Source organism: Leopardus geoffroyi, chromosome A1 (assembly GCF_018350155.1).
Source record: "Leopardus geoffroyi isolate Oge1 chromosome A1, O.geoffroyi_Oge1_pat1.0, whole genome shotgun sequence".
Classification (NCBI taxonomy): Eukaryota; Metazoa; Chordata; class Mammalia; order Carnivora; family Felidae; genus Leopardus; species Leopardus geoffroyi.
In genome coordinates, this window is record NC_059326.1 from 139638749 (window position 1) to 139661881 (window position 23133).

At 39.5% G+C, this 23133-nt stretch overlaps 1 protein-coding gene across 4 annotated transcripts; it reads left to right on the forward strand.

The window, feature by feature from the left end:
- Positions 1–255: 255 nt before the first annotated feature.
- HMGCR (3-hydroxy-3-methylglutaryl-CoA reductase) lies at positions 256–22677 on the forward strand. Of its 4 annotated transcripts, none has more exons than XM_045495741.1 (20): positions 256–367; positions 5760–5947; positions 6421–6532; positions 6812–6899; positions 8052–8136; positions 9014–9119; positions 11726–11832; positions 11939–12055; positions 12483–12643; positions 12765–13012; positions 13127–13305; positions 14320–14514; positions 15103–15261; positions 15387–15544; positions 17137–17242; positions 19272–19442; positions 19753–19893; positions 19978–20136; positions 20575–20729; positions 20875–22677. In XM_045495741.1, exons 2-20 carry the CDS (start codon positions 5783–5785, stop codon positions 20927–20929), a joined length of 2667 nt encoding a protein of 888 aa, XP_045351697.1. In that variant the 5' UTR covers positions 256–367; positions 5760–5782; the 3' UTR covers positions 20930–22677. The 4 variants fall into 4 exon arrangements, with proteins under 4 accessions (XP_045351697.1, XP_045351715.1, XP_045351707.1 ...); XM_045495759.1 differs by lacking the exon at positions 256–367 and adding an exon at positions 1426–1636; XM_045495751.1 differs by lacking the exon at positions 256–367 and adding an exon at positions 4575–4720.
- The last annotated feature ends 456 nt before the right edge of the window (positions 22678–23133 follow it).

The following is a 23133-nucleotide window of genomic DNA, read 5'->3' on the forward strand; positions in this document are numbered from 1 at the left end:
GCCTGCGCCTGAGCACCTACCATGCTTGCGCCCCCAGGGCTCTTGGGCCAATAGGCAGGCCCTAGTTCTGGGACTCGACTAGCTATTGGTTGGCCGAGCCATGGTGAGAGATGGTGCGGTGCCTGTTGTCCGCAGCAGTGAGAGCTGTGGGAGGTTGTTAAGGCGACCGTTCGTGACGTAGCGCCGTGAGGCCCAGCAGCCCCCAGATGATTGGCTAGACGATCGGACGATCCTCTCTCATTGGTCGCAGGCTCAGCCGGCTCCAAGTGTGCGTAAGCCGAAGGTTCCTTCCGCTTCGCGTCTCCTTTGACTGGAGACAGACGGAGCGCCGGCGCCCCGGTTCGGTGACCTCTAGGGAGATCGGGAGGTGAGGCGAGCTGTGGCCCCGAAGTGGGGCGGGGGCGGCGGGGAAGCGGGATTAGGGCTGTGTTGATGGCGGTTCTCGGGCTCCGCCTGGCCCTGGAAAGGGGCAACCGGCAGCCCCTGCGGACCTGGCTGGAGCTGCAGTGGCGCCTTTTCGGGTGCGGGGGGCCTGGTCCCTGGGAGGTGTAAGGAGACGCCCTTGAGGCGCGGCTGAGCGGCGGCCGCACCGATTCCAGGGGGGGTCTGGGGCCCGGCTGGGCCTGAGGGGCGGGCGGCGGGCTGGCTTCTTCGTGGCTGCCGTCACCATCGGTGGTCTGGCGGGGCGTAGCCGCGTTTGCCAGCCTAGTCCGAAGTAGTCAGTGTGGGCTACGCAGTCACTATCATCCGGGCGGAAAGGGTGCCAGGTCGGGTGACCTCGGAAGCCCCTCGATCCAAGAAATGCTGGGAGTGTGTGTCATGTGTCCCGCCGGCAGCTCGCGGAGAGGCCTCGAGAAGGACTATCTGGTGCAGGCGTTCACGCCCAGGCGCTGCTGTTCGTCAGCACCTTTCTTTAAAGTGCTGGGAAAGATTTCTGTAAATGCTGCTGACTAACACAGAGCCATGGAAGAACCGTGCATCTGTAGAGATGTGTCTGGTCATTTACAGGAGCCACGAGTTGAGAGAATACGGAGCCCAATGTAGGGATTTGCCCAAGGACTTAAAGGATTCCTCCTCCTCCTTTTTAAAGTTTATTTTGAAGGAGAGAGAGTGCGAGTGGAGTAGGGGCAGAGGGAGAGAGAGAGCGGGGAGAGAGAATCCCAGTTTCTGCCCTGTCAGCGCAGAGCCCGATATGGGTCTGGAATTAACGAACCGTGAGATCATGACCTGAGTGGAAACCAAGGGTTGGAAGCTTAACCGACTCAGCCACCCAGGCGCCCCAAGGATTCTTCTTTTTCTATTCACCTTTCCCCCCTCTTCTCCCTCCTCATTTTTCTTTTTCGTAAGGGGCTTGAGTCTCCTTGGTGCTCATGTAATTGAGTCCAAACCTTGTAGATTTTCTGGAATTATTTGGATTAGGAATATAGGTTTCAATATAGAATAGGCAATTTCTGCGGTGAGAGACGGCTGATGTACTCCATCTTAAATGGTCATTTGAAATATTTCATGGCTTGGTTGAGGACATGCCACCTTGGACTTCGTCGTTAAAAGTTATAGGAAACATTTTTTTCTGGGCCGTACTAAATAATCATGCATAATTTCAGCATCTCAATATGGAGGATGTATTTTTTTGCGTGTGAGTATATTTTACTTTTCATGCAATGAAAGTCGTTTTCTGATTTAGAGGTAATCTAGCAAAAGCCTGTAGTGTACTTTGGGATCGACTGTTTTTTGAGGTCCCGCTTTGTTGTGTTTTTCTAGGATTTGTGATGAACTTGGCAGTAAGTACAAATGGAATTTAGTGACGTGAAGGTTAAGAAACTGTGCAAAGATTAATCATTAATATATGAAAACTTGGGTGTGGCGTGAGCATTTCATGATGAAGTGTGTATGTGTGTGCACACCCTCTTTTTGTTCTTGTATGATCTCCTTTTTAAACCGTGGATGGATAACTACATGTGTATCAGTATCTATTTAGGTTTGACCCATATAAAATTGCAGATATTTGAAATTTGACTTTTTTTTAAACCTACACAAGTAGCAGTTTCAGATGGCTCCACATAATACTTGTGTTTCTTAAACAACTTTGGAGCTCTAGCTTAGTAACTGAATAGAGATGTGACTCATAAAAGCATGTAAGAGAGTTGAATGTAGAATCCTGGTTTCCTGATTTCCAGTACTATATATATATATATATATATATAGTATATATATAGTACATATATACGTATACATATATATATGTATGTATGTGTATATATGTATATGTATATGTGTATATGTATATATATGTATGTATATATTTATTTATTTACTAGAATACTAGTTTGAGCCGCAGAATGCTAGATCCTTTTGGAACTAAAAATGACTCAGTATAAGACATGGTTCTTGCCTTCAAAGAGTCAGAATGTACACAGCAGTTACTTTGAGAGCCGTGTAAGATGGTGTATAATCAGATGCTGGAATGTGTGGCACAGGAGGAGTGTAGGGTGGGAGGAAAGAATTAGAGTCAGAGGCCAAAGCATCCTTTTCTGCAGTTGGCCGTGGTAGGTGGTTTCTTTGGTGCATTGGATTGGAGTTTGATGATTCCATTGAATTTAAATGATCTCTTCTTTTGAAGAATCTGTGAAATGTTTGGGGAATACTTCATTGTGCATAGGCAAGGTATACATTGCCTATTTAACTGTTTTTTTTTTTTTTTAAGCAAAACTTATTTTTGTTGCTGCATGGCCTATATAGTGTCCATTGAATTCTCATGGGCTGTCCTGTAGCCTGCTTATGACACTTGCAACTGCTGATGAAGGTGGCATTTAACTACTTTGCATAATCACCAGGAAATGGGGAGGATGCCCGTGAGAAATGAGATGGTGTATAATTATATGGTTACTTTTGACACACCTTGTATATTTGATTACTGAGTTTGTATTTCCAAATAGGTGAGATTCTCTGTGTTTGGGGCTGGTTCACAGGATCATGTGTAATTTTTTCCCTGAATGTTGCAAAGATGACTTTACCTAGGAAAGAAATGTCCCAGTATTGAAAATGCTACCATGAAATCTTTTTAAGGGACAACATGATGTACCTAATATATAATTGTGGGTTAATGATGCTAAACCAATTTGTGATCGAATTGGGGTGGTTTTCTGCTAGCAGCTCAGATTTTAATTCAACAGAATTAACTTTTTAATAGTGAAGGATACATTGACTTAATACGGAATAATCTAAGTTGAGAGTGTTTTGGCGGGGAGAGAGTGTTGGAAATTATTTTGACGTAGTGTTGAAATATATTTTTAGTTGATTCATTTTCTGGAACATTGATGCTTGTTGATCCTTTAGACCAGCTTGCAGAGTTTTTGTTTTTTGCTAGAAGGATGTTATGTGATAGAAAACTGTCCTGAAAATCTAGGCTCTTAGAAGGCTTTTGGTGTAATGAAGTAGGATGCAAATCTATGATTATTACTCTCCAGTGCTTTAAGTCCAAGTCCCTGCTCATTTAATAGAAACTCTTTTTGTTATTGTTCATTTTCAAAAGTAGTGTATAGGGGCGCCTGGGTGGCTCAGTTGGTTAAGCGTCCGACTTTGGCTCAGGTCACGATCTCACGGTCCGTGAGTTCGAGCCCCGCATCAGGCTCTGGGCTGATGGCTCAGAGCCTGGAGCCCGCTTCCGATTATGTGTCTCCCTCTCTCTCTGCCCCTCCCCTGTTCATGCTCTGTCTCTCTCTGTCTCAAAAATAAATAAACGTTAAAAAAAAAAAAACAAAACAAAAGTAGTGTATACACTATAGCCTCTCTTCCCTACTCCATTCTGCTTTCATACGTTCCCAGAATTCTCTGCTTCAGCCCTTAACTGGGGTGGCGGGGTGGGAGGGGGAGGGCTAGCAGGTGGGCAGTTATATCTGTACCTTGTTGACTTATATTCATTTTTAGGTCTATTTCAAGATGTGCCAATAAAATGCATGCTACTCTAGTTTATGAGTTTATTTTCAATTAAGCAGGTATTTGTTGAGCAACCGCTGTATGTGGATGCAAGGTGCTGGAGGATAAAATGCGGAACAAGACTCAGGGAGGAAGTTTGAAAAGGCATGAATAAACGCAGGCAGATGCATGCCGCATTTGTAGATCTTAGTGATTGTAGATCTTGAGACCCCCAGGAAGACATGGGAAGCCACTACACACACTCCTATATGTATAGTTTCATGAACCCTAAACTTTTTTTTTTTAATTTTTTTTTTTCAACGTTTATTTATTTTTGGGACAGAGAGAGACAGAGTATGAACGGGGGAGGGGCGGAGAGAGAGGGAGACACAGAATCGGAAACAGGCTCCAGGCTCTGAGCTAGCAGCCCAGAGCCTGACGCGGGGCTCGAACTCACGGACCGCGAGATCGTGACCTGGCTGAAGTCGGACGCTTAACCGACTGCGCCACCCGGGCGCCCCGAACCCTAAACTTTTAAGAGATAATACCTAACCCATGCTACATGTTTACCTACAGCTGTTTTTTCTATTTTATTAAAAAATGTTTGTTCTGATTCGCAAAACTGATTTCATGATTTAATTGATCCAATGAAAGGTGGTTGCCTGCAGTCAGAAAGCCAGCTGCCCAGCTGGTGGCTGGAGCAGCTGAAATGGAGAGAATATAGAGTGACACAGTGGGAGATGACATTCAGTAATTACTTTGGTTCCTGAAAACTACTCTTAATTTCTGTCCCTTAGTCCTTAAGGTAGCGTATTTAACTTTCTTCTTCTTCATTTGTTGCCATTTAATTTACTGTCTTCAATAAATGAGTCATTTTCTTAGCTGTTACTGTAAACATGAGATTCCTTTGAATTCTTGCTAGTGTGTCAACCGGTAGCCTTACTTTAAAAATCTTAATTTGAAATAGATTTTTATGGGTAATGAAATACGCTTTATTGTAAGCATTAATTTTAGTCTAAGACGTTTTACAAGTTCCTGTATTGGAGACCAGTGACTATCAGATTTTTTAAAAATCACAGTATCGGAATGAACAGAGTTGGCCAGCAAGCATGGGGAAGTTTAGTCATGGTATTCGTTAGATCAGAATTACCTGTATGTTCTATTGGGAATTTTTGAATGTTACAGACATCTACTTTGGCCAGCCATCCTCTTCTTCTGTTACTGTTCTAGCATTTTATTAGCTGTAAAAATGGAAAAAGACTTTTTCTGGTGACAGCAACAGTAGGAAGTTTTATTAAACATCATTTTGCCGCTAACAGTATGCCATGTTTTGAATGGAATGGAAGACTGTAATGGTTCTCTGCCTTCGAGGACAGGCAACAAGTAGATTGGTATTTGCCTTTTGTGTAATTGGAATACGGAGAATGAAGAGCGTGCTAATGCGCATTTTATGTCAGGGAAATTAGAAAATGAATGTGAACAGTTGTTTTTTACTTTTTTTTTTCTGTCTCATTGCTCTCCTCCTTAGCTCAGATAATGTGGCCTGAGATATTTATTTGGTTTCCTCATAAAAGCTTGAATTCTACAAATTGTAAGAAATAGCTGTTTTGAAGTTGGTTGTTAATAGAAGAATATTTAAGTGTTATGAGTAAAAAAGTAATATCAAAGTCCTCATTTTAATTTTATAATTATTTTCCAGCATTAATAAGGAACACTATCAAATAGTATTATTCATATGTATAAGACAGTGTGCCTACAAAAGCAGAGTTTACAATGCAGAATCTTCTTTTCCTAAAAATACAGTGAAATGTGTACTAAGTGTTCACACTTGATATTCCTTCCAGGATCCAAGGATTCTGTAGCTACAATGTTGTCAAGACTTTTCCGAATGCATGGCCTTTTTGTGGCCTCCCATCCCTGGGAAGTCATAGTGGGGACGGTGACATTGACCATCTGTATGATGTCCATGAACATGTTTACTGGTAACGATAAGATCTGTGGTTGGAATTATGAGTGTCCCAAGTTTGAAGAGGTTTGTGAAATTAATTTGATACTGACTAAATTACACTTTCAGTTTCTAAAGAGCATTTCCTCTTAAGAGATCATATAATCAAAAAAGTTCCAAGTAAAATTTTTATCTTAGTGTTCATGAACTTATCTCAAATTTCAATTTACTTACAGTGTTTGGAAACACACTGGAAATAACCTTTCTTCATGCCTTTTCTGCATAAAATGAGTGTAACTGACTTTACTTGAGAAAATAATAGCTTAAAGTGATTAACGGAGAAAAATGATGGGCTTTAAACAGTGGATTGTTGAAAAACTGTATTTAATTTTTGATATACATATTTAACATTTTTTATTTGACTTGTATTGTGCCTGTATTTATATTATTGTGACAAATATATAAACTAATGATGCATACAAAATAAAAATTCTTAACATATCGTTGCTTGTTTTAAAAAGTAAAACTGTTGGGATTTTTTTTCTTGTGTCTTCCAACAGGATGTTTTAAGCAGTGACATCATAATTCTGACAATAACACGATGCATAGCGATCCTGTATATTTACTTCCAGTTCCAGAATTTACGTCAACTTGGATCAAAATATATTTTGGGTAATCATTTTATACATTTAACTTCTTTGTGCTATCAAATTTTTGTTTTGCTATAGAAATACATATTTTTGTTCAAATCCTGTATATGGAAACCTGTATATTGCTTAAAGTGCTGCCGCATAAATTCAGTGGTTTCCTTATTGGGAATAAATATTCTGATAGTTGAGATCTTAATAATCTGGAGAATATAATAATATTTCTTTCAGAATATTGTATGGGATTATGTTATTTTTATAATAAAGGATGATTTTTTTCTCAGTTTGAGTTTTGTCATTTTAGGTATTGCTGGCCTCTTCACGATTTTCTCAAGTTTCGTATTCAGTACGGTTGTCATTCATTTCTTGGATAAAGAATTGACAGGCTTGAAGTAAGTATTTAAAGCATAAATATACTTTTTTTTCCAAGAAACAATGTTAACAATTTTTCTTCTCCAAGTTATAAAGTATTATATACATTTTCAAAAATTTATAGAAAATATGGGGAAAATTTTCATGTAGTCATTTAGCTAATGATAACACCTTTTGGTATTTATCCTTTCCTACCTGTTTTTACACTTAAACAAAAATTCTGAGATCACACTGTATATATTGCTTTGTAACTTCTTTATGCCTAATGATAGTTTATCAACATCTTTGCTTGCCCTTAGTGCTAAACTAAATTATTTCTGAGGAGTTTCTTGTATCCCCCTATGTGAATATATTGTAGGTCATTTACTAAACCCTCTAGGATTCGATTCTTAGTTTATTTAATTTCCTCTATTAATAACACTATGGTGAATGTCTTTGTGGATAAATTTGTGTTCATATTTATTTTCAGAATATATTCCTAGGTGTGAGACAGTGGCTGTGTAAATTTTTAGGGCTTTTGAGTGCTGTTATTGCCACCTTTCTCTCCAGAAAGCTTGTTAAGTTTATCCTCCCACAAGTAGTGACCAAGTAAAAGAAATTACATGCATTTCACTTCTTTTCCCCATGTGAATTCAAGGAAACATTTTTTACCTAGGATGTTATTTTGCTATAAAATTATCAAAAGGTGTTTCTATGAAAATATATTGACATTTTTAACTTTACAAATAGTTTTTAATTTTGTTTGTTTATTTATTTTGAGAGAGATGGGGGGCGGGGAGACAGAGAGAGAAGGAGAGAGAATCCCAAGCAGGCTATGTGCTGTCAGCACAGAGCCTGATGTGAGGTTTGATCCCACAAACTGAGAGATCATGACCTGAGCAGAAAGCAAGACTTGGATGCTTAACCAAATGAGCCACCCAGGCACCTCAACGTTACAAATAGTTTTAACAAATATTTTTGAGCAGTGAGTATGTTTAGCTTTGAGGATGTCACAGGGGAGTGAGTATAAGGTATACCTCATGGACTACAAAAAGGTACCTATACTAAGGAATCATACAGTGTATGGGGCAGGGGTTTTGTCTTAGAAAGCGCTTTTTTTTTTTTGTCTTAGCATTTTTAAGCTACATTTTTTCATCTGATGAATGTACCTGATCATCTTGATTTTTTTGCAGTGAAGCTTTGCCCTTTTTCCTACTTTTGATTGACCTTTCCAGAGCAAGTGCACTAGCAAAGTTTGCCCTCAGTTCCAACTCACAGGTAAGTATTATTTTTAAGACACAGATGTCAATATTGTTCTTTTTTTCAGTTTGTTTACATTATTAGGGCAGATTAATAGCCTCTTCACAGTTGAAGATTCATGAATTGCCCACAGTTTTAATTGTCAGGTCTTAAGACTGGTCTTTTTGGGTACCTAATAACTCAGTTATAATTGCATAGCTTCTGGAATTTGGGATCTCCATTTTCCTATTTGAAGATTTCAGAAATTAAGGTAATAAGACTTTTGGATAAGTAAGAGTGTTCCCCAGTGAAACCTATCAGAGAATAGGACAGGATGTAATAGAAGAGAGTCTGAGGGTAGATTGATTTCTAAAATTTTGGCATTACCACTTGCATTTTTTTCATCTAAAGTTTTATCTTGGTGTTTATTAGTCACTGTAAAGAACCTAACATTTTCAGTAATCTTGCATCAGAGTATCTGAGTATAAAGTAGCTTGCCATTCTGCCTTGATTATGTATTTGATAACTGTCTTGAATACTTGAACATGTTGACAAGAGTATGATTTAGGTTTCATAGTATTAAGGTCTTAAAAATTTTGCAATTAAGAACTGTCAATTGTAGCCAATATAAAATGTTGTAGTGTTTCATTATGTGGTATTTAGATGGCAGGATTGACGCACCACCTCAAAGAAATCCTCCCAAGAAGTATCTCACTCGGTGGAAAGGGAAAGCAGGGCCCTGGATATGACTTTTTTTAATCCTTTGCACCTGCAATGCCTGTTAGTGGTATTATATTGTTTATTTTACTCTTTGTATAGCACATTTGCTTTTAACAGAGGCCTTAGGATGCTTTCTGACTTTTTCCAAAGTTATTTTGAACCTTACCCTCATTGATATGTACGGTCTGTGTTTTAGGATGAAGTGCGGGAAAATATTGCTCGTGGAATGGCAATTTTAGGTCCCACGTTCACCCTTGATGCCCTTGTAGAATGTCTTGTGATTGGAGTTGGAACCATGTCAGGTTTGTAAGAGATTTTTAATGTTTTTTAAACTAAGTTTGTAGATGAAGGGAAAAAAGAACGTCTGAGATTACATTGGTTATTCTTTTTTCTTAAAAAATTTTTTTTTGTTGTTTATTTTGAGAGAGAGAGAGAGAAAGTGTGTGCACGCAAGTGGCGGAGGGTTAGAGAGAGAAGGGAGAGAGAATCCCAAGCAGGCTCTGAGTTGTCAGTGCAGAGCTCGACTTGGTGCTTGATCCCATGAACCATGAGATCATGACCGGAGCTGAATCCAAGAGTCAGAACTTAACTGACTGAGCCAGCCAGGTATCCCTGCATTGGTTATTCTTAAGTTCTGACTTTTAAAAGTGTAACATTATTCTTAAAAGGTTTTAACTGAATGAATGTGTGGATTTATCTGACCTTAATGTCTGACCGCTTTTGTGAAAACTTAGTAGCAGGTTAGTGATACTTAGTTTTCACGATTGCTACCTTCTGTTTCTGTACCCCACCCTTTTGCTGATTTTGTGGTGTTTATTTTTTTGCTTAGTTTTTAACCAAGATTGTATTCTACGCTTCATCTTAGCGAAAAGGCCGAGAAGCAATAACCAAGATTGTATTCTAAGGCTCATCTGGGGCACCTTCCAGTGCACCTGCCCAGACTAAGTTAGTGATTTGGTTCCTTGTGGGTTTTGTTTTTGTTGGTTTTTTGTTTTTTGTTTTTTTGGTTCTTTGTGTTTTTATTGTCCTGTAGGAGACAGTGCAAGCGTCAGAAGTGGGCCAGATGTAAGTTAGGTCCACCTAATAGGCTGGTTGGCAAGATTTAATCAGATGGTATGCAGTACATCTTACCGAGTACCTAGCATTGATCTCAACACGTTTCTTAATCCTTAATTAGATAGTAGAGAATTAGATGTTAAATATCAAACACAGGACGGAAGTTGTGGCCTGGCCTGGCCTGGAAATTTGCCAGAGTGAACATATCATGCTGTTGTTGTGAAGATTTCCTAATCATTAAAACTAGACTTTATGGCTTCCTCAGGGAGCTACCCTTAGTAATGACAGTTGCAGCCTATTTCCTGGTGCCTGAGTGCCCTGGATAAGGGGCTTCATTCTTCACAGGTAAATTATCTAGCTTTTATGAAAGCAGTTGGTTGTCGTTACTTTTTTAGTCGAGGGCTCATCACTTGGTAGTATGTTAAATACATGTTTCTTCTTTCTGAGGGTAAATTTATTATTTATTTTTTAATCTGTCATTCAACATTTAGCAAGGAAGGTATTTTTAAAAGATATTTTTTATTTGTTTAAAAAAAATGTTTTTAATGTTTATTTTTATTTTTGAGAGCGAGAGACAGAGTACGAGTGGGGGAGAGGCAGAGAGAGAGAGGGAGACACAGAACCCGAAGTGGGCTTCAGGTTCTGAGCTGTCAGCACAGAGCCCAATGCGGGGCCTGAACCCACAAGCCACGAGATCAACGTCCGACTCTGGCTCAGGTCATGATCTCGCACCTTGTGGGTTTAGGCCCTGCGTTGGTTGGGCTCTGTGCTGACAGCTCAGAGCCGGGAGCCTTCTTTGGATTCTGTGTCTCCATCTCTCTGCTTCTCCTCTGCTCACACTCTGTCTCTCTCTAAAATAAATAAACAATAAAAACATTTTTTTTAAATAAAACAAAAAAGTACTTAAAAATACAATATGTGTTTTTGTTCTATTGTTTAGTCATATGATCTGTTTAGAATTCAAAAATAAAATAGACTGTTGAGTTTTTTGTTATTCTAGTTAGCAGTTTTATAGGAAGAGGGAATGATTTTTTTATTTACATTTCAAAACATTTTTATATTTAATATGAATGACATTAGAAATATGTGTTATATTCAAGTTTATTTGTAAAGTTGAGGGAATAGGATTTGGTAATCAAAGGTATTTTTCAGCTCTATAATTCTGCTAACCTTCTGTTTGGGACATATACCACGTGATACCTTAAACATTTTGTAATGGAACATTTGTTAATTTTGGATCTTGAGTTGCCTTTTTGCATTATTTAATTTTTCAAACAGATCCATGAAATTCATCAAAATTATAAGACAGCAATAGCCACGATAGAGGTTGTACTGAAATTAGAGTTCATTCAGTGCACATAAAGTATTTATTATGATACTGAATCGGGAATGGCATAACTGGCATGGCAGTATGTTTTACTTTAATCAAAAGTAAATCAAAAGTAAATCCACAGGTGAATTGCTTTTCTGGCAAAGAGTGGAATTGGATCCAGACTGTGGGAGGTTGACTCATCAGAGTAGCCTGGCCTTGTTAATCCCTATTTCAAAACTGATTGCTACCATTTGATAAAAGGGGATTATCATATGTAAATTAAATACAATGACTGTGCCTGGCATTGTGGTGTTGGAGACCTGGGAGGAGACAAGTTCTTTTCCCGAGAGGGAGTTATTCCTGTTCTAATGCTTGGTATCACCTTGGAGTTCCTCATTTCTTTTTCCAGTAGATAGGAAAGAGTTTAATATACTAATGTTTTCTTGTATTTGTCTACCTAGAGGAAAGGTCCCTGTGATGTATGTAGCATCAAAAATATAGGTACTTTACTAATTATACATTTAATTTTTCTCTAACCAGGGGTGCGTCAACTTGAGATTATGTGCTGCTTTGGCTGCATGTCAGTTCTTGCCAACTACTTTGTGTTCATGACTTTCTTCCCAGCTTGCGTTTCCTTGGTTTTAGAGGTAAGAGCTGTTCTTACGGCATTAGTAGAAGAGTAACGTTTCTCATCAAATCTGTTCACTTAAATAAAATCAGTACCTTCTAATGTAACACTGGTTTACTTTGTAGCTTTCTCGGGAAAGCCGTGAGGGTCGTCCGATTTGGCAGCTGAGCCATTTTGCTCGAGTTTTAGAAGAAGAAGAAAATAAGCCAAATCCTGTTACTCAGAGAGTTAAGATGATTATGGTAATTTCATAGTTTTCTTTTCCCTTCTGTATTTTCAGTTCCAGTGTTCCATATGTTCTGTTCATATGTTCTGCTTTTTGATTTTTTTTTCTCCTTCCTGTTATCTTTCTACATTTTTTGTCTCTTTCATTGATGTTCCTCTTTCTTTTTTTTCCTTGTCTCTCATTTCTTTGAGGCTCCTGGTGTCTCTACCCTAAACAGATGTCTCAAATTCCTTTGCTTTACTTCTCTTTGCAAACCTGTTTTTTTGCAACGTTTTCAGTAGTTTAGTAGGCCACTACTTTAGTCCCAGAGCAAGTGCAGGGCTTTCTTTTCATGCTGAGGGGAGACCATGAAAGATGGTGCCTGGCTATCCAGTTGCTAAGGATGAGAAGTTTAGGTGGCATTGATATGCAGAGGATATATAATTTATAACATTTTATTTCAGTCTCTAGGCTTGGTTCTTGTTCATGCGCACAGTCGCTGGATAGCTGATCCTTCGCCTCAAAACAGTACGGCAGAAAATTCTAAGGTTTCTTTAGGATTGGATGAAAGTGTGTCCAAGAGAATTGAACCAAGTGTTTCCCTCTGGCAGTTTTATCTCTCTAAGTAAGTTACCTGAGACCTGCTTTGTTGTGTATTAATCATAGTAGTCTATGTTACTAAAAGTTTAGGTTGTACCATTTTCATTTCTGAGTAATAACTTTTTAATTTCCTTTCTTTTATTTAGAATGATCAGCATGGATATTGAACAAGTTATTACCCTTAGTTTAGCTCTCCTTCTGGCTGTCAAGTACATCTTCTTTGAACAAGCTGAGACAGAATCTACACTCTCATTAAAAAACCCTATCACATCTCCTGTAGTGACCCCCAAAAAAGTCCCAGATGATTGTTGTAGACGTGAACCTATACTGGTCAGAAATAGCCAGAAACTCCATGCAGTGGAGGAAGAGACCAGGATAAACAGAGAAAGAAAAGGTGATTTCTTGTTCTCTTTATTTTCCATTTTTCCAATACTGATTTGTTCAGAAGCTGAGTTCGTTTTAAAACGTATGTTCACTGTTGTGAGATTTCGTTTGGTTTCTTGAACAGTTGAGGTCATAAAACCCTTAGTGGCAGAAACTGACACCTCCAGCAGAGCTACATTTGTGGTTGGCAACTCTTCCTTACTTGATACTTCACTGGAACTGGAGGCACAGGAACCTGACATTGAACTTCCCATCGAGCCTCGGCCTAATGAAGAATGTCTACAGATACTTGGGAATGCAGAGGTGAGGAAAATAAAGTTAATTCAAGCTTTGTATCTTTTTGCTTTTTTTAAGAAAGGAAGGAAGGAAGTTCTCGCTACTGAGTACTTAATAAGTTCTGGGCACCGTATTATGTGGTTTGCAGGTAGTGGTCTTTTTTATTCCCCACAACTTTGTGAGATAGTTGGAATTACCTCCATTTTTCAGATGAGAAAGAGAAAGCTGAGGCTCCAGGAGGCGCATTTCCCAAAGTAATACATTATTTAGGAAATGGAAAAGCAGAGACCAAGAGTCCAAGATTTACTGACTCAAGAGACAGTGCTCTTTACCCTTTACTACCGTTTGCCAGAGAGATGAGCCACTACTCTATTCTCATGTGTGTTGGGGCCTAGAAAAGGTTTCATTCAAAAACGAGCTTCAAAGACAGAAGAAAAGTTTTTTGTTTTGTTTTCTTTTTGGTTTGCTTTTTAATAAGCTTCATGCTCACCAGATGCTTGTTTTCCTTTCTGACATCTGAGGGGGTGTTCTGCCTACACGGCCATAGGAGTTAATTCATGCTTTAGTGTGACTTTGTGTTCCATCCATATCTGCTTAATCATTCCTAATTTATGTGCACATGAGTGAGAGTAGCATCATGTTTGTTTTTCTTTCACTTTTCCCTCACTGCTATTAACATGTGTGCCAATTTTTGAACTGTTTTGCTGTATACAGAGTTACCAAAACTTAGAGGGTGGCCATCAGAATCTTAATTGTGGTTTTGTTTTGTTTTGTTTTTCTATGAACTTCCCTTGCAAAATTTGGTGTTTTGGTTTTACATTTGTTTAGGGCCACATTTTTATAGAGAATTTGCTTTCATTTTGATATTCTTATTTCCATTCAAATCATCTTTAGAACTCCAAAGTTCTTTGGGTTCTCCTCTGCTGAGCATTGTTTGTATTAAATGGTGTATTTGTTATGAAGAATATGAAGTGCACTTCAAATTTTTTGTCATCCCCCTCCCACAACTCCTTCCCATTTTTTTTTTTTTCATTTCTTTAGAAAGGTGCAAAATTCCTTAGTGATGCTGAGATCATCCAATTAGTTAATGCTAAGCATATCCCAGCTTACAAGTTGGAAACTCTGATGGAAACCCATGAACGAGGTGTATCTATTCGCCGACAGTTACTGTCCAGAAAACTTCCAGAGCCTTCTTCTCTCCAGTATCTACCTTACAGGAACTATAATTACTCCTTGGTATGTTTTCTTGATTTGAGAAAGTTTGCTTTTGTAGCTTTTTAGTCTTGTAGCTTTAGTCTTCAGCTTTTTAGTCTTTTCTTTTTTTGTTTTTTAATTTTTTTTTAATGTTTATTTCTGAGAGAGGGAGAGAGAGCACAAGCAGGGGAGGGGCAGAGAGAGAGGGAGACAGAATTGGAAACGGGCTCCAGGCTCTGGGCTGTCAGCACAGAGCCCGACGCAGGGGTCGAACTCACAAACCGTGAGATCATGACCTGAGCCAAAGTCGGACGCTTAACCAACTGAGCCACCCAGGTGCCCCTAGTCTTTTTCTTGACTAGTCTTTTGTATGTACATAATTTTATAAAACATGTGTTTAATCACTTCACTGTAATTTTGTATTCTGCTTATGATTATAGGTCCTAGAAATTCAAAATATTTTTCCTGTTGTTTATAGTCATTGTCAATGACTTTTGTACTTTTAAATACTTACAAGGAGTAGATAAAAATGTTGAAAAATAAAGGGTTATGTTTGAAAACAGTTTTGGATGAGAAGGGCTGTGTATTTGTGATAGCAATTTTCACTCAGTACCTGACTTCCCCTTTTAGGTGATGGGAACTTGTTGTGAGAATGTTATTGGATATATGCCCATCCCTGTTGGGGTGGCAGGACCTCTGTGCTTGGATGGAAAAGAATACCAGGTGCCGATGGCGACAACAGAAGGTTGTCTTGTGGCCAGCACTAACAGAGGCTGCAGAGCAATAGGTGTAAGTAGGCATTTCTGTATTTGCCTGTTTTAAGATATGCACTAGGCCAGGCAATGAGAAGAGATCTGGGGCCAAGCAGAAGTGTTTCAGGATTAACATGTGCTTCTGTAATGTCCTCTGCATAGCTTGGTGGAGGTGCCAGCAGCCGAATCCTTGCAGATGGGATGACCCGTGGCCCAGTGGTGCGTCTCCCCCGTGCTTGTGACTCCGCAGAGGTGAAGGCCTGGCTGGAGACACCTGAAGGGTTCACAGTGATAAAGGAGGCTTTTGACAGTACCAGCAGGTGTGTGTGGGGTTTGTATATGCATTTATGTTTATTTCAGAGCCGGTGTCGTCATCTGTGATCGCTATACATAACTGTCGACATACGGCCTGCTTTGGGTGACGTACCAAAATCTGAACTTCAAGTCCATTTATTCAAAATGAGTAATATTTATCCTTGGGGCAGAATGTTGGTCCAAATGAATACCTCCAGAGGAGTACATAGGGAAAAATAGTATGATCTAGTAAGTTTGTGTGTTGGTGTTATAGGACTCAGGTTTTGTTTTTGGGGTTTTTGGTTTATTTAGTTTTTTGTTTTTTATTTTGTTTTTTTGATGTGTATTCATTTTTGAGAGAGAGAGAGACAGAGGGTGAGTCATTTTTGACAGAGAAAGAGAGAGAGAGACAGACAGAGGGTGAGCAGGGGAGGGGCAGAAAGAGAGGGAGACACAGAGTCCAAAGCAGGCTTCAGACTCTGACCTGTCAGCACAGGGCCTGATGCGGGGCTCAAATTCACTAGCCATGAGATCATGACCTGAGCTGAAGTTGGACGCTTACCGGATTGAGCCACCCAGGTACCCCTATTTTGGTTTTTTTGTTTCAGTTTTTTTTTAATTTTTTTTTTTTTTTTAACATTTATTTATTTTTGAGACAGAGACAGAGCATGAACGGGGGAGGGGCAGAGAGAGAGGGAGACACAGAATCGGAAGCAGGCTCCAGGCTCTGGGCCATCAGCCCAGAGCCCGACGCGGGGCTCGAACTCACGGACCGCAAGATCGTGATCTGAGCTGAAGTCGGACGCTCAACCGACTGAGCCACCCAGGCACCCCTGTTTCAGTTTTTATTTAAATGTTAGTAAGTTAACATATAGTTGTAATATTGGTTTCAGAAGTAGAATTCATTGATTCATCACTTATAATACCCAAGGCTCACCACAAGTGCCCTCCTTAATGCCCACCCCCCACCCACTTCTCTCCATCAGCCCTCAGTTTGTTCTCTATCATGAAGAATCTCTAGGGATTCCTGGGTGGCTCAGTCAGTTAAGTGTCAACTCTGGATTTTGGCTCAGGTCATGATCTCATGGCTTGTGAGATTGAGCCCGAGTCAGGCTCTGTGCCAAATAGCTGGAGTCTGCTTGGGACTCTCTCTCCCTCTCTCTCTCTGCCTCTCCCCGACTCGTGTGCACATGCACTGTCTCTCTCTTTCTCAAAACAAATAATAAACATTAAAAAAGAAAAAGAATGAAACAGTTGAATTAGAAATCTCCATGAGTATTCTCTTATGTGTAAAATCAGCTAAAGAGGATTTTTTTTTTTTTTTTTTTTTTAAATTTTTTTTTTTTTTCAACGTTTATTTATTTTTGGGACAGAGAGAGACAGAGCATGAACGGGGGAGGGGCAGAGAGAGAGGGAGACACAGAATCGGAAACAGGCTCCAGGCTCTGAGCTGTCAGCACAGAGCCCGACGCGGGGCTCGAACTCACGGACCGCGAGATCGTGACCTGGCTGAAGTCGGACGCTCAACCGACTGCGCCACCCAGGCGCCCCTAAAGAGGATTTTTAAGATAACTTGCATTTTCTTAACAAAATAAAAAACATTCACTTTTGTTTATAGATTTGCACGTTTACAGAAACTTCATATGAGTATGGCTGGTCGCAACCTTTATATCCGTTTCCAGTCCAGGTCAGGTGATGCCATGGGGATGAACATGATTTCAAAGGTGAGCCTAATAGACCAGAGTAGAGTTTGTAAGACTGAATGCCCCAGGGGAGGGGAACTGGGTGTTAGGGAGGTAAGAGTGGGGAGTAGACTCACTGTATATGTTCTCCTGTATTTTTGAATTTGGTGCCGTGTGCATATACTAATTCAAAGGGTTCATTGATGGAAAGATTTTTATTGAAAGCTAAATCTTGATTCATGTAACTTATCAGGCATTTATTGGCTCTGATATATTTTTGTATTTGATATGTTTAATTTAGATGGAGTATTATGCATGTTCTGGGCCTACTCAGAAGGGGTGGGAGGATTCTTGGGGTTACTGCTCCTTGGCTTTGTCCTATAAACTTTGAAAGCTCACCTCTTTTAGAGACCTCAAGACTTGTATTTAAGAGGCCAAGTTCTTGTATGTAGTCCATTTATCTCCTTATAAGAATATTGTGTATGGTTTACATTTTATTCTACTGATGTTTTCTTATTTACAGATACTATTTTTTATTTACAAATATTCACAAATGTAAAATGTTAAAGTCAATTAGGTTAGCAAGATTTATTTTGTAGTTTAACCAGAGAGAGAAGAGGGGGGAAAAATGACTAAAAACTTAAGTTTTAAAAGTTGCCAATAAATAGTATAGTGGTTCCTCAAAAAATTAAAAATAGAATTATGATCCAGCAATTCCACTTCTGGGTATTTACCCAAAAGAGTTGAAAACTAGGTTTCAGAGACTTATTTGTGCCCCTCTGTTCATAGCAGCAGCATTCACAGTAGCAGAGAGGTAGAAACAACCCAAGTGTTCATGGACAGATGAATGGATAAATAAAATGTTGTGTGTACATATAATGAGATATTATTAAACCCTAACAAAATAGGAAATTTTGACATGCTAAATGAACCTTGAGGTTCACTTGCTAAGTTAAATAATCTGGCTAATAAAAAAGACAAATACTATGCGAATTCACACTTGCGAAGTACCTAGATTAGTTAAATTCATAGAGACAGAAAGTGGAAGGGTAGTTGCCAGGGGCTGAAGAGAAAGGGAAATGGGGAGTTGTTTAATGGGTTTGGAGTTTCAATTTTGCAAGACAAAAGAGTTCTGGAGATTGGCTGTACCGACAGTGTGAATGGACTTAACCCTGATGAACTGTACACTTGAAAATAGTTAAGATGGTAACTTCTATGTTTTATGTATTTTACCACAGTTGAAACAGTTTTTTTAATTGCCAGTTAGTATGTTGGGCTACTGAGATATGGGTTGTTTACTGAATTAATTTCACTTAATTGGAAGTCTTGTTTACAGTTTTGTAAGGTAAATCCCAATGACTTCCCATTAACGACAGGATTTACTTTTATGTCTGACTTCTCTTTGCAGACTTGCTAACTTGGGTTTTTAGGTAACAATTTAATATCTAGAAGAGAGAATTTATTACTTGTTGATCATGGGCTGAGTTACTCACTACCAGTGACATGATGATGAGTATTATATTCTCACTGAATCTTTTTAAATTCATTTTTTAATTTTACTATTCTCATTATTTCCCATCTACATCCTGTTCACCCGTGACTATGAAGAACTTTGTTTTCATTCTTAGAAGGAAACATAGGAGTCTTATTTCTTTTCTTTTAATGTTTATTTATTTTTGAGAGAGAGAGACACACACACATAGTGTAAGCAGGGGAAGAGCCGAGAGAGAGGGAGACACAGAATCTGAAGCAGGCCCCAGGCTCTGAGCTGTCAGTACAGAGCCTGACGCAGGGCTCAAACTTACAAGAGGTAGATCATGACCTGAGCCAAAGTCGGACACTTAATCCACTGAGCCACCCAGGTGCCCCCATAGGAGTCTATTTCTGACTGAGAAGTTAGTCACTGTGATGGTTAATGAAACTATTATTTTATGCTCACTTCCTTTGAAGTATATTATATTTAGAAATATTGTAGTTATTGTGTTTATAAGTATTAGTATTACTAGATACAAATAAAGCCTCTGATCTATCAATAGCTTTGTACATTTTAATTTTGTCGTGTTGTTGACAGGGCACAGAGAAGGCACTTTCGAAACTTCAGGAGTATTTCCCTGAAATGCAGATTCTAGCAGTCAGCGGTAACTATTGTACTGACAAGAAACCTGCAGCTGTAAATTGGATAGAGGGAAGAGGGAAGTCTGTGGTTTGTGAAGCTGTCATTCCAGCCAAGGTTGTCAGAGAAGTGAGTGATTGGATGATCATTTTATTTTGTAAATTGGTTTAAAAATTGGGAAAGGAATATTAACATTCTCAGTGAAGTTTAACATATGGATGGACGTGTTATGTTTAAGATGACTGTGGGATCACATCTTGCTCACCTGTGTATGGTATTCACAGGAACAAGCTTTACTGATACTCTTCACTGAGGACAAGGCCTCAGTGGGGCCGTATCTAAACTCTGTTGGTTTCTGGAGGACAGAAAGATAGAGCTGGGTAACATGCCCTGAGCCTTCTGGGAGAACATGTAAAACGTGCACAACTCTGTTTGCTAGGTATTAAAGACGACTACGAAAGCTATGATTGAGGTCAACATTAATAAGAATCTGGTGGGCTCTGCCATGGCCGGGAGCATTGGAGGTTACAACGCCCATGCGGCGAACATCGTAACCGCCATCTACATTGCCTGTGGACAGGTGAGGGCTCCAGCCTCTCCTTCTCTTGTCTTGGGTTGTTCTAAGTTGAGAGAAGTTTTATACTTCTCCTTTTTATTTTTTCAGGATGCAGCACAGAATGTTGGTAGTTCAAACTGTATTACTTTGATGGAAGCAAGCGGCCCCACGAATGAAGATCTGTATATCAGCTGCACCATGCCGTCTATAGAAATAGGAACTGTGGGCGGTGGAACCAACCTGCTCCCTCAGCAAGCTTGTTTGCAGGTATGACGCCTCGGCCCCAAAGCCTGGTGACCTCAGGCCAGTTCTGACTTGCTGGGATTCTCTGTTTCTGCCTGACATCCCATGTCACTCAGCTGTATTTTAGCTGGTCTTGTCATTCTTTTGCTTCTCACCAGCCTAACCCATTGTGTCGAAGCAAGCATGTTGAGACATGTGCTTAGTAAAATGAGAAGGTAGATTAAGAGAGTAAATGAATGTTCATCTATTCTGATTAAGTGCCCTGCAGACCAGGCTGTGGATGTTATGTTAACTGTGGTGCATGTTATTGCGAGTACTGGCTGTCAAATCTTGGAGATTGTATACTTCTGGAATCCGTTCTATTCTGATGCCATTGTAGTTGCCCTTATTTTAGCTGATAGAGAAGGAAGTTGTTGCCATGAGTTTAAGGGCGAGTCCCGCTGTGTCTCTCCCTGGCTGCAGATGCTAGGTGTTCAAGGAGCATGCAAAGACAACCCTGGGGAAAATGCCCGGCAGCTTGCCAGGATCGTGTGCGGTACAGTAATGGCCGGGGAATTGTCACTGATGGCAGCGTTGGCAGCCGGACATCTTGTCAAAAGTCACATGATTCTCAACAGGTAAGACTTACAGATTTACTTAACATGTTTTCCTGTACTTAAAAATGCAGTACAAAAAACCTACTACTCACAGATAATAGTCCTAACTTAAAATTCTGCATTCGTGATATTTTATATATTCCTGCTTTGTCTTTTTCTGCCATAGGTCAAAGATAAACTTACAAGACCTTCAAGGAACTGGCACTAAGAACACTGCTTGAATAGTCTGACAGATCTGAACTGAAACACGGGCATTGGGTTCTAAAGGACTAACATAAAATCTGTGAATTAAAAAGCTCAGTGCGGTGTTATGTTGAGGATGAATAGACATGATCTGTGAGGTGACTGCTTGGTGTTTGGCTCTTTCAGGGATCCTTCTTTCCATGTAGATTTCTCGGATCTGAAAATAGTATAGTGCTTTATGTGCTGTGCTCTCTGGAAGGAAAGATCTCAACATGGATATCATGCTCTGAACATCACAGATTGTAACCTACAGCTCACTTCTGAAAGAGAATACAAGATGGAAACAAGTGTTTTCTTTTGATGAAATCCATGGAGTTCGTGGTGATCAGTGTGAGATTGACCCTTCTCTCCATCCTCCCCTCCCTCCTGGTTGAAAATGGAGTTTTAAATTATACTGTAGCTGACAAACTGATTTCATAATTAATTTATTGAGTCTGGGTTATAGAACTTAAATAAGAGCTAAGTTTATTTTTTGTAAACTAATAATTCATTTGGTGCTGGTCTATTTTGATTTCTTTTTGGGTAGGCATTGTGATTCTTCAGAAGGATACCTACTTTCTTCAAGGGAAGAATTACTCTTATTCCCAAACTACTGAATAATGTGCTAAGCAGTGCTAATAGTTCTCTGTCAAGAAAACAAATCACTGCATTCATCTCTGTAGGCTATTTGTTCAGAGAGGCCTCTTGTCTAAATATAAATGTCTGTCTAGATTGCTAGAACATTTCTTGTAGTGTGAGGCTTTAAGAAACAAGAGTTTTGCACTCTTTAAATATACGAGAGCTCTTAATATTGCTTAGACAAAGGGGACTCTCTTTATCAAGAACGTACAAGTCTGACCTCTCAGCTCAGAGGTTGGAAAACACAGGCTTGAAAAAAATGCCGTTTCTCTAAGCCAACTTTAATTTCTTAAAAGACTTAAGTTTATTTAGCTGAAAAATCTAGGTGGTTTTTTTGTAAAGAACTGTATCAAATCTGTATATGTTGTAATAAAACTTCTTATGCTAGGAGTTTATTGAAAGTGTTCAAGAAATAAAAATCAACTTGTATACTGATAAGACACTCTAAGCTTGGGCCAGAAAACAGAGTTGTTTAATGTTGTCCAGGAAACCCTGGCTTGCCTTTCAAGCCCAGTGAAAGGGAAAGTCAACTTTCAGAGCCAGTGAAGGTGCCACATGAATGGCCCTGGAGGAGCGTACTTTGTTCCTGTGGCCAGGAGGTTGGTGACCAAAACATTCACACAAGGCTCTTCGGATAGACCCATAAAGGCTCTTTGCTTCCTCAGGGGGTCAGCAGAGTTGTTGAATCTTAACGTTTTTTTAATGTACAAGTTTTGTATAAATAATAAAGAACTCCTTATTTTATATTACATCTAATGTTTCAAGTGTTGGTCTTGGAGAGAGAAGATGGACTCTGAAGAACATCCCAGTAATGCCGTGGCAGCATGGAGAGCCTCTGAGTGATTGTGTCTGCATTACTGTTGTGGAAGATTGACCTTTGCTGTTGTATGTAAAGTTTAAATTGCTTCCATTGTGACTTGCAGCCAGTGACTTCTTATTTATCCGAACTTTTCATGGAAGTGGCAGTGAAAAGTGTGAGTCTTCATTCTGGTGACTGTAACCAATATTGTCTTGCTAAATGAATGTTTTGTACAATTACTAAATTGTATACATTTTGTTATACTTTTTTCCCAGTTCCAGTAAATTATGAAAAGGAGGTTAATATTGATTAGTGTAAGCAGTAACCTTTTTTTGTTTGGACTGACCGTTGGCCTGAGGCCTGAAAGCTTGAAAGTCAGCCCAGAGTGGTAACCTAAATACTCCCACTGGGTGTCCCATGACCATTTATTATTCTTCGTCATATGCTCCAATTCCTACAGCATTAATGGCAGGCCAGTGTTGTATGTGCATTACATTACTTTCTTTATACTTAAGAGAGTTTGATTAGTTCGGATTGATCTCCCAGCTGGACCATTTTTGGATATTGGGAATGTGAGGGTTAGTTGAGAGGAATGGGGCATAAAGATTAGGCAGCCAAAACCAAATGGCCACTGTACATTTCAGCTGTATCAGCTGACTGGGGGAGTAGAGTTTAGCAAAGCTGAAGTTGGCCTCTTTCAAGGCTGATTGCCATTTACTTGGAATTGTTGATTGCCCTTCTGCTATAGTTGGAGGTGAAAGGGGA

Bases quoted from the DNA above. Each gene is read 5' to 3' on its own strand.
- HMGCR (XM_045495731.1), top strand. From the start codon at position 5,783: ATGTTGTCAAGACTTTTCCGAATGCATGGCCTTTTTGTGGCCTCCCAT. The intron at 6,900-8,051 runs GTAAGTATTTAA...ATTTTTTTGCAG, and splicing joins AAAGAATTGACAGGCTTGAA to TGAAGCTTTGCCCTTTTTCC. The intron at 13,306-14,319 runs GTGAGGAAAATA...TCATTTCTTTAG, and splicing joins AGATACTTGGGAATGCAGAG to AAAGGTGCAAAATTCCTTAG.